The 11,681-nt window shown below is 38.7% G+C and overlaps 1 protein-coding gene across 1 annotated transcript; it reads left to right on the top strand.

The window, feature by feature from the left end:
- The first annotated feature begins 8,654 nt into the window (after positions 1-8,654).
- On the top strand, positions 8,655-10,520 carry LOC103701432 (chitinase-like protein 1). The gene is made up of 3 exons (XM_008783473.2): positions 8,655-9,072; positions 9,172-9,325; positions 9,819-10,520. The coding sequence occupies exons 1-3, from the start codon at positions 8,712-8,714 to the stop codon at positions 10,225-10,227; spliced, it is 924 nt and encodes a 307-aa protein (XP_008781695.1). The 5' UTR covers positions 8,655-8,711; the 3' UTR covers positions 10,228-10,520.
- The last annotated feature ends 1,161 nt before the right edge of the window (positions 10,521-11,681 follow it).

The raw sequence follows: 11,681 nt of genomic DNA, 5'->3' as shown, positions 1-11,681 counted from the left end.
TCGTCTTCGGCCCCCACGCCTTCGTGGAAGTTTCCTCCCCAGCCGTCCTTTTGACTCACTTTTCCTTCGCGTCCGTCCGCCCGGGGGCTCGCCCTTCGGTTTCGTCCGGCTCGAACCCCAGATTTGGATCCGGTTGCTCTCCTTTCCTGGAGATTCGGCCACGGGCTGGGCCGGGGAAAGGGTTCGGTCGAGTTGGCCTTTTTGACTCGGGACCAGCTGGATCCAACTGGCTCGAGTTGAACATTTACATTACTTTGCTCAACGGAGATGCATCCATGGCAGCTCATGGTGGTCTCATGCGAGTGCGATGCGCGCCATGTGCCGCATTTACTAGGAATTCACTGGTTTTAATGCGAATGGTCATTTGGTATGTCTTTGCCCGCTTACTCGAAAATTACTGATTCAAGTGATTTTCTTAGGGTTTATTCATTTCCGGTCGAACAAAGGGATTCGACCGGCCGGGGGGCTAGTTCACTTATTCTCTGGTCCGACAGCTCGTGCCATATCGAGTCTAAAGATGACTTGTTAAAAGTGATCAAGGTGTCGTGACTCGTATAGGTCGTTAAATAGATATTGATTCAACAAGGCAAGCCGATCAGTTCGAACAACAATGCAGCAAAAGTGTTCGAGGTGTCGTGATTTGTAGGTGTCGTTTATTGAATGTGAATCTAATATGAAAGAAGCATCGTGCTTGCCTCCGATGCAATTTTTCAGATCTTCGGTTACGTACTTTTCGGATAAATTGTGGCTAGCACCATCCACCTTACGCGTTTTTTCTCTTGCTAATTGTAGACTGCATGCCTAAGTGTGCTATCATTCAAAATATAGTATTACTTGTTGACCTAGAAAATGTAATAATACACAACAAAGAGTTTGATCATTCTGCACCAATTAAAACTAATGTATTGCAAAGGAAATGCAAGAATTCCAACATTTGATTTTAGGTCTTCTGCACTTACGATCAAATAAAAGAGCCGAATTGGTAAGTGAACAAGATGGGATGATTGATTCTAATAATGACATGCTAGAGTGAACAAGATGTCATGACTCATGGTGATCATGATATGTGACATGCATCATCCCCGCAATCAATCCAGGATTTTGGGGCTTAAATTTGCATCTTTCCAAACATGTTGCTTGTGCGTAGTTTTGCATGATCATCTTTCCAAATTTTTCTCATGTCAATTATTGATGTAAAGGGGAAAAATGGAAAAACAAATATCAAATCGCGTGTGCCTGCATGCACTCAATTCAGAAAGTAACATTGCTGATTCACCTAGAAATCATGATGAGTTGAACAAAAGTCTAATCAGCATTTAGTAAATAAAACCAAAATATGATAAAGGAAGCTCAAAACAACAATCCAAGCAATAAAAAAAAGGTCAATTATTTCTAAAAATATTGTTTCAAAAAAATGGAGATATAATAATACGCAAGCGCCATTTAACGAATGTGATATAGGGATGGCAATTTACTCCGCTCTATTGGGTACCCAACCCGATCAACTCTAATAGGTCGGCTTTGACCTGACTTACAACGAATCTGAGACGAGTATAGGTAATGATAAAATCCACTCCGAACCTGATTTAGACATATTCTCTCCGCTTATGAGAAATATTGAAAATATGAAAGATTATATGCGATAATTCTTAGTTGTTCTTTTTTAGTTAATTATATTTATGTGTTCAACAAACATTTGACTTATTAAAGAATAATATTTTTATTTGTTGTGTTTCTATTATTGTTAAAACTTTGGTTTATTATATTCTATATCTTCAACTCTTATTTTATTTAATATTATGTCAAGTACTAATATTTGTTTTTATATTTTTTTATTTATTTGATTTATATGAAAGAAAATATTATTTTTTCAGTTTTATCTAACTTAATCTGTCTAACTCTACCGATCTTGCCTTACTTCGAGATAAGTATGGAATGGGTACAAGCAATGACCTACCTAATTTGTTGTCATCCATAATGCGATCATGATTTGTGAATTGTGATATCAATATGCATCGTGCTAATCAACCCAATATGTTGAGACTAAGTAAAGTTGCAGTTGCAGGGGTATACATGATCCACCTACTACCTTTCTCATCGTATCAATCATTCACATAAGAGAAAAAACAAACATCAGATCCCGTAAACAGTAAACCTGGATATGACCCATTCAAAACTAAATTCCTTCGTTGACCCGGAAATTATAAGAATGGCAAGAAGAAGACTAATCGACATATACTAAATATAAGCCGTGGGCCTACGTTAGCTTCTTAGCAACAATTTGGTCGTTGAATGCAATAGACAATTCAACGTGCAGGCCTGCAGATATTTGTAGTATCATGCAAGCGTGCGATGCATTCCGTGACATACAGTGACTTTGGGAAAATGACCACCTTGTGTAGTTCTTACTCTGTTCAGAAAATTACCAATAAAGTAATTTTTAAAGTTTTCCGCATTTTTAGTCAGACAAAGGAATCAAGCTGATCAAGAGAGTTATCTGCTAAGTCTTTGATCTGACACGATCAACCGGTCGATTCTAAAAACAGCATGCCTGGTTATTGGTGTCATGACTCAAGGGGTTGCTAAATAGATGTGAACATGATGTATGATACGGTGTCTTGCCTGCCAACAATGCAAGCATCCAGGACAAGAATTATATACCTCATGTGGACAAGTTTAAACCAAATACTGCATAAGTTAAATCAAATACTGGAACATATGTACGTGCATGCATGCGATCAATTCAGATTGTGAGATCCGTGCGGACGTGTGTTTAGTCCCATATCGATTTTTCGCTAGATAGATTTTAGGTATTTATACAAAATCAAAGAACTTAAATAATACTTCTCAGCTAGCCATTTTGGATGAGGTCCTCGATGGTTACAAATGGTACTAGAGCAAATCTGGCTCATAACCTATGTAGACTAGGAGACATTGTAGCATGGATTTCTTGGAGTTGACCACGAGCCGATCGTGGTGCCTGTGATTAAATTTGAATAGATTTGAACTCTTACCTTGACGAGGACATCAGAATTTAAATGGAGGGGGTATGTGAGGACCCTTGCAGGTGCGTATTTAATCCCATATTAGTTATTCGCTAGATAGATCTTGGGTACTTATATAGGATTAAGGAACCCAAATAATACCTTTTGGCTAGCCATTTTGGGTGAGGTTCTAAGTTGTTATACAGACGGTAGCAACACTCGTTTAATAAACTACAATACGAAATCCAATTTAATTAATATATATATACTAAAGAAAACCATAACATTAAAAAAATAAAATTCGAAAATCCTAAACAAATGATCGGTTAACAGGCTTCTTCCTTTTGTTGCAATGCAACACCCTTTCCAATTAGGCTAATAGAGAGTTGGGCTTAGTCCACTTGACCAACCCCGTAAGTATAGATGGCCCAACAAACAAACAAAACAAAAAGAATAAAAAAAAATGACATGCACGCTACACATGCAAGAGAAGAGACGTATTCTCAATTGGAGTCATCTTCTTCCACAGCTCCCGGCCGGAGGAGTCCATCGATGGAAGGCTTCGAGGGTGGAAAGCCCCCAGCTCCACCCTCTTTATAGCTACTACCGGCCTCCCTTTTGATCCACGCCGGCGATCTCAGCCTCAAACCACAATATCACCCGTATTATCCAAGTCTTCTCCCGAACTTCTTATGCCACCGCCACAGCCAAAGCTAGGTAAACACTCAAAATCTTTTGATTAAACCAACCTCCACATCTTCCATAACCTATGGATCAAGGATTTCGGTCAACCACCGCCAGATTTTTGTCGAGAAAAGAGTTGCTCTATTTCTCCTGTTTTTGGATTTACCGGCTTTATTCTTCCTTTTCTGACAATCTTCACCTGAACGCTCATCGCCGAAGCTGTTGTTCGATCTCTCACATCGGCTCGTGGCCACGGTCAAAGCCCCATCTTTCGGATTTCATGGACATCTTGGGCTCGTTTGGTCCGCGGGAAAAGAAGGGGAGAAAGTGTGGTTAACGGAAAAGTAATGAGATGCCTCTTGTTTGGTTAGAGTTTTCAAAGGAAAGAGATGGGAAAGTTGTATTCCCATGGAAATATGATTCCCGCGAACCAAATGAGCCCCTTAGGTTTAGGGCCCAAATTCCTATTTGGGCCAAGTTATTTTCAATTGATTTGCCATCGACAGTTGGTTGTCGCTGGCCGCCATTCATGTTGGCCTAGCCATCGGTCCTCCGACCAGCAACCACCACCACCAGCCACCAATAATCTTCTTTTTCCTTTGTTGAAGAGATAAACTCCATTCTCTCTCTCTCTCTCTCTCTCTCTCTCTCTCTCTCTCTCTCTCTCTCTCTGTGCGCGCGCGCGCGCACGCTCTCTTTAGGTTTTGCTGGCCCCAATAGCAGTCTTCTCGTCAATGATCTTGATTGACCCTAATGAAGGGGTCCAGACCCATGGTTGTCGAATAGCATGCCAGCATTCACTATAGCCCATTTCTGATATCACTAAATTTTGGTTATCCTTAATCTTTATTGGCCTATTTGTACCTTACCCTTGTTGGACCTTAATCAGATGAAATTATTTTGATCGAACCAATCGGAGGTACAGGCAGTGCCACTTAGCCGGCCCCATGAGAATGTTGGGACTTAAAATTTTTATTTTTAAAATAATCATAACTAAATACTGATAAAAATATAATTTTTGCATATTAAGCTCTAAGAAAGATTTTCGGGGTTAATTGGGTTTGTTGGATGATTTTACTTGCACAGTAAGTAATGTAACTCTTTTTTTAAATTTATCGGCAAAATATAATTTTTTTCTAAACCGAATTGCCATGATTTACGAATTTGATGTATAGCATATTAATTATTGAATATTCCCTTTTATAGAATATTAAAAACTTTATGATGGAATGTATTGATTTTGATATGGATTACGTCCAATTGATCACAATGTCGCATGGTTCTATGAATCTTTTGATTTGGAACATGAGAGATATTTTCGAGAAAGTAGTTTTGTTTTTAGATGGATTTGGACTTGCGGCCAGACTATTTTTTGATACCTTGCTAATAGGAGTTGTATATTGGTATTTTGATATTCTGCCACTAAGAGTTGTATGTTGACACTTTGATACCCCATCGGCGGAGGTTGCACGTTGGCATTTCAATATCCTACCAATGGAGATTGTACATTAGTATTTCGATACCCTCCCAGTGGGGGTTGTATACTAGCACTTCAGGATCTTACCATTGGAAGTTGTATATTGGCAATTTGATGCCTTGAGAGTGAAGATTATAGACACTTTGATATCCTATCATTCGGGGTTATGCGATGACACTTTGATTATTACTGAGCTCATAATCTGGCCCAGCCATAGAGTATAAATACGGTCATTGTTTATGGTCGTCGAAAAGAACTTGATGTTTTGAAAAAAAATGATTTATAAATGAAATTTGAATTTTGGATTGATTGGATTAGCATGCGTTTTGTTTATGATAGTATTGTATATTTAGATTTGGTTCTGAATTGATGTACTTTGTATACTTATTTTTAGTTTATTATTATTATCTTATTGTTTGATTAATCTAGTTAAAGTATTCATTACTTATTAGACTATCTAGCTCATTAATATATATTCTACTATGCTTATATATTCGGAGAACTAGCTTGGGGATTCAATATGAGAGGGACTAGAGACAATTTTTTTGTCATTTTTATTTAGATTAGATTTTTATTAAAGTAGATGCAGGTCTTTAGAATATTATCGGTTTTATATTTAAATTAAAGTTTGAACGTTAATTACTTAAATTTACCCTGCTACTCGTTTATGATATCATGTTGAGATGTCTTGCATTGCTGTGGAAAAAGTTTTTCTATAAATATATACTGCGACCCTCGAGCTTGTGATTTTGGATTGCGAAGGCCCATGCAATAGGCTCTATACACATTTAGAAGTTCGCTTGGCTGGTCTAGCTTCTTCTCACAACCTCCTTTACCTCAATGCCTTGTTCGTTGAATGGTTGGATGTATGCTTTCAACGCTCTGGAATAATAAACCATTTCCCTAATCATGCTTGAGGAGGCGTGAGAGGATTGAGACAGCCAAAATCGTCATCATTGAGCGTATAGTCTAAGATGACAACGAAGTCTTCTTCTGATGCAATCCCTGGACCCTTCAGCTGAAGGAGCCACTATTCGGGTGGAGGAGCCCACGCAAGATGTTAACTTATTGCTTATTGTAGTAAATCTTTACCCTTTTCTTTTCTTTCCTTTTTTTTATATTTTTTTAAAAAAACAAAATATAGGTATTGTAATATTTTTAGTATTTTATCCAAAATAATCAGTCGGAAGATATTATTCGGATTTCTTAATGCTATATAAGTATCCAAGATCTATCTAACGGATAACTGATATGAGACTAAATACATGCGTGCACGGTCTAAAAATTATTAGCAGTGATGGGTCTCTTAGCGATCAAATTAAGTTTAGGATTGCTGGGTATTTATCTTTCGCCAACAACTTGGCTCGACAACTTTGGCTTTTTAGGTGGGTAAGGGAGGGCCAAGAATTGTACCTCATTTTTGTGTTTGAAATAAAAAGAAATTGAAATCCATGATCTCTCCTTAAACAAGCCATAATTGAGTTATGAGTATTTTATGGATAAAATGAAAAAAAAGAAATCATGAACAGTTCAGTAAATTTTGTTGATAGACCCACTGTGGTTGGCCATGTTTGGTGGGGCCACTTGGTAAGAGAGGGGAGCCCATGCAAAGAGGGGAGCCCCACCCCCTGCCCATCCAATTAGTAGATTCCTCATCAAGAGTCCCATCTTCAAGCCTTTTAAATGTGATATATTTCAATACCATTATAATTTCAAAGCAATGTCATACCTATAATGACAGTTGCACCTCCCTGCATGCTGATGGGGTAGCTAACTTGGTGCTGCCATGCTAACATATTGTTAAATAAAATTAGGGAAGAGGAGAAGGAAAATAAAAACTATATATTTATTCACTATGTCCCGTATTCGTTACACCAACGTGCATGTCAATATATAGTCTAACAATATGACTAGTAAAAAATTATACCAAAATTAATGAGAAAATATTAATTATATTTGGTCTAGATAGTAAATATGTTTAATGCACATGAAAAATAGTTTTGCAGTTTGAGACCAAGTTGGTGATTGTTTTTTTTTTTTTTGGTACAAAGTTGGTGATCTTTCTGTGCAAGCTTTTTGAGCTGTATGCATCCTTCAAAATCAAGGTCAGTTTGCACCCAAAAAAATATGAAAAAAGAAACAATAATAATAATAATAATAAAAGCTTCTATACAGCTAATTTCAAGAGAAGCATATCAGTCAAAAGATCGGTGTGCATGGATTTTTTTTTTTGTTTAATTTTTGGTACATAGGTATGCATTCGTTAACTTATGCTTTACCAAAACCACCACGAGGCAGTGGATATATCAAAATTTCTATTGAAATTATTGTTATCCTTTACAGTTTTTCTATAAAAAAAGGACTCCAAACATAGTTTAAATGTTTTAAATATCATATAAAGCTGGTTAACCACCTCTTACAAACTAATCAATTTCCAAAGTCTACCTATTGGGCTTATTTTAATGGTTGATAAATCTAAAATCTTGTTCTTTTGAAGATCTTGATATACCGGTTACTGAAAGAACACATGCTTCATCTCCCTCATGTATACTGCACCTTTATCATAGCTGTACAAATACTCTTCTGATTTTATTTTTTTTTCCAAACAAAGAAACACGAAATTTTTTCCTGAGGCAAAGTCTTGAAATAACTCATATATCCAAGAGCTTGAGTCCAGCCAATCTTTAAAAGGGATTGGGCATATTATTCGCACCCATTGATTCGCTCCGTTTCTTGACCATTCCCATCCTATATAATGACGTAAAGTGTAGCGGCGGCTGAGTCAAAAGAACTTAATTATTTGCCTCTCATACTGGTCCTTATCATAAAGACCCCTAATGCCTCCTATGGATCATCCTCTCCGACTATTGTACCCAGACTTATCACCACACATAAATACCAATCCCCATCGACATGGTGGAAATTTTTCATGGTTACCATATTCTATAGTTTTGCCATGCTGTAAGATTTACAGGAATAACCAATGTGAGGCTAAACACACGCTCGCACGAGTCAACTCACATATTTTTTTTATTTAAGCCCTAGATCTATTCTGATACTATTTGTAACAATTCAGGACCTTATTAAAAATGGCCAACCGGAATGTATTATTTAAGATTCTTAATTCTGTATAAGTATCTAAGATCTATCCAGCGAATAATCGATGTGGGACTAAACACGCACCCGTATGAGTCCTAGCTGTTTTATGCTATCTCAATGCACTTCTTCCAACAATATTAGTAAGGAAAATACAAAGATAAAACTAATATATTATAATCTTGAAATACATCATTATAATGATTAAGTAATTATGAAGGTTGGAAGATCTTGTCCTCCAATGCATCCTATTTCCCTTGCACTCTAAGCGAGCCCGCGCCTTCATGAAGACACCAAAGATCTAGCAGCAGCAGCTCAAATGCTGCCATCCCCACCATACTGACGTCTCCCTTCCACCATCCTCTCTCTTCACCGGCCTCTCGGCTACATTCTTGTCGTTTATATATCCTCCTCCCTCTCCAACCTCTTCCTCTTCACCCTTTAGGTAGTCTTTGATTTTGCCAACACCAATGGCAGCGAAGAAGAGGTCGTCGGCCATCCCAATGGCAGTGCTGGTGTTGCTGCTGGGGGTAGGCATGGTCGCCGCGAAGTCGAAGAAGGAGAAGCTCTGCAACAAGGGGTGGGAGTGCAAGGCCAGTGTGTACTGCTGCAACGAGACCATCAGCGACTTATTCCAGGTCTACCAGTTTGAGAACCTCTTTAGCAAGCGCAACACCCCCGTCGCCCAAGCAGTCGGCTTCTGGGACTACCACTCCTTCATCACCGCCTCCGCCGTCTACCAGCCCCTCGGCTTCGGCACCACCGGCGGCAAGCAGATGCAGATGAAGGAAGTCGCAGCCTTCCTTGGCCATGTCGGCAGCAAGACATCATGTAAGCGTATCTAGCATCCATCTCTTTCCTTCCTCTGATTGCGTTTAATATATCGTCTTAGCTTAGTCTTTATGTTGACTTGTTCCTTGGTGTGTGAAGGTGGCTATGGTGTTGCAACCGGCGGTCCACTTGCGTGGGGGTTGTGCTACAACCATGAAATGAGCCCGAGCAAGTCCTACTGTGAAGATAGCTACATCTACCCTTGCACCCCTGGAGCTGAATACTATGGCCGCGGTGCCCTGCCAGTTTACTGGTTTGTCTCTTTTCCATGGAAGCTCTCCCTGACGCAGTTTCATAACTTTACCATGATTCAAAAATACGTTAGTCTGCCTCAGATTTGTTGAATTCCTCGTTAAACTACTAGCAGCTCTCAATAACTACCTCTGCAAAAGTAGATTCACAAGTTCATTTTTTCCATGCATACCATGTCTATTGATCGACATTGTTGCATTATAACCAGAGAAACTGCACTTGCTCCTTTCTTTAACTGACTCTGTGTTTTAGAGACTCTCATATTTAAGATTATGCCCACATATCTAAGATTCCTTTTTTTTAAAAAAAAAGAATGTTATTTCATCGTTAGATTTTAGTCAATTGTATTAAATCACAAGTTTTTGAGTCACTTGGATCGGTGGAAGTCTTTCTGAGAATTTCATCATGGCTCATTTGGATCCCACCACCCCTGCTTGTTAGTTGTCAGGATTGGAATTACTAAGCCTGCTTGTGAATCGTCTTCCTGGCAACAGGAACTTCAACTACGGAACTATTGGTGAAGGGCTGAAGGTCGATCTCTTGAACCATCCGGAATATCTTGAACAGAATGCAACCCTGGCCTTCCAAGCTGCCATGTGGAGGTGGATGAACCCAATGAAAAAGAAGCAGCCTTCAGCTCATGATGTGTTTGTTGGCAAGTGGAAACCCACCAAAAATGACACCCTATCTAAGAGACTACCTGGCTTTGGGGCTACCATGAATGTTCTCTACGGGGACTTTGTTTGTGGTCAGGGCTCTGTTGATTCCATGAACAACATCGTATCCCATTATCAGTATTACCTTGACTTGATGGGCGTGGGCCGGGAGTTGTCTGGTGATAATTTGGACTGCGCCGAGCAAAAGGCCTTCAATCCATCAGCGGAACAAAGTTCTACTTCCTGAGCTAAAGATGGAAGAAACTACTGAAGTCTAGTGACAACTCAATGAGGATGCTATATATAAATGGTTGTGTCATCATACGCAATATTTCATGTTTCTTTTTTTACTATTTAAGTGTGAACATTTTATATTGGAGTTGGAAGTTGGATATAAATGTGGTTGATTAAGTTTTTCTTTTTCTGTAGCTCTGTTTTGTAAATCATTACTTCACGCTGGAAGTCCAATGCTTTCAGTTATCTTGTATCTTCAAAAATGGTCCTAAAACCTATGGATATCGTTCTCACTTTTTGTGAAGATGTGATAATTTTTGTAGCTCTGATGATATATATATATATATATATATATATATATATATATATATATATATATATATATGTGTGTGTGTGCGCGCGCGCGCGCGCGGTATATGTATTGAAACAAACTAATTCTCGTCGGTAATCTATACCCATCTCTCTCCATCTAGGCTAGAGCCTCAGTCAGAGTTAGCATAATTGAGGCTTTGTTAATTGAGGATTTATCCTTTGTTGCCTTTTTCTGATTGTAGACTCTATTAGCTCTTTTAAGTCTCAAACATAGATTTAGGGCTAGGTAAAATCGGTATGTAATTCATTTAGTTTATCTTATTAAGAAATCAAGGTCTCCATATAGAAAGTCTTGTTATTGATACCAACATCAATAATACCAACCCTCCGCAATCTTTAGTAGGTTGTTTTTTCTAGGTTTTTGAGTTTGGTGAAAATCAGGTTTGCTTGCTTGTTATTTAATACTGGGCTGTTTTTATAGGAGTTGTTACGGATTTGAAATAACATAGGTTATTTCTTTCTAAGTAGTCAGTTGTGTAATTAGCTTGTTTTTCAATTTTGATTGTGTAGGATGCCTACAACAAGTGAGGGTTGGTCCAGCAGGCCTAGTAGGCAAAATGTGGTATTTTGACAAGAATTATACTCTCTAGTTCGGCGAAAAATCCAAACAAATTGTATTATTATTGCAGAAGGCATGGGTTTGTGCAATCGTGCTATCCCACAAATGAGGGAGCAATTGATGAGTCGGAAGTAGCTATTCTAATCTTGTCGAGTACATGCTTGCTCGATGTAAAGAGAGAGATAATTACTTTAAGGATGGATATCGAAAAAATATTTGATTGTAAAAGGAAATGAAAAACCAAATATAGGGGCATGATGAACATGTTTTTGATGGAGATTTTTGTACTTCTTGTTGTTGTAATTGTATTCAAATTTCACCATTGCATGTTGTTGCTGGAATTTGGACCCGGGGGCGACCGATGGGCCAGGAAGGAGAAGCTCCAGTGAGGATCGGGGAGCGGCAGTCCAGCGGTGCACGACGTCCTCCGGGAGACCTGTAAGAAGCCGGTGGCCGGAGTTTCCGGCGCCGGCCCTCCGATGCTTAAGTTAGAGGGGGAATATGAGCAAGAGCAATTTATCCAAAGTTTTCGTCCC

This window comes from Phoenix dactylifera, chromosome 1, assembly GCF_009389715.1.
Source record: "Phoenix dactylifera cultivar Barhee BC4 chromosome 1, palm_55x_up_171113_PBpolish2nd_filt_p, whole genome shotgun sequence".
Taxonomy (NCBI): domain Eukaryota; kingdom Viridiplantae; phylum Streptophyta; class Magnoliopsida; order Arecales; family Arecaceae; genus Phoenix; species Phoenix dactylifera.
The sequence above is the reverse complement of the archived record's forward strand: the minus strand, read 5'-3'. Positions and strand labels throughout refer to the sequence as shown.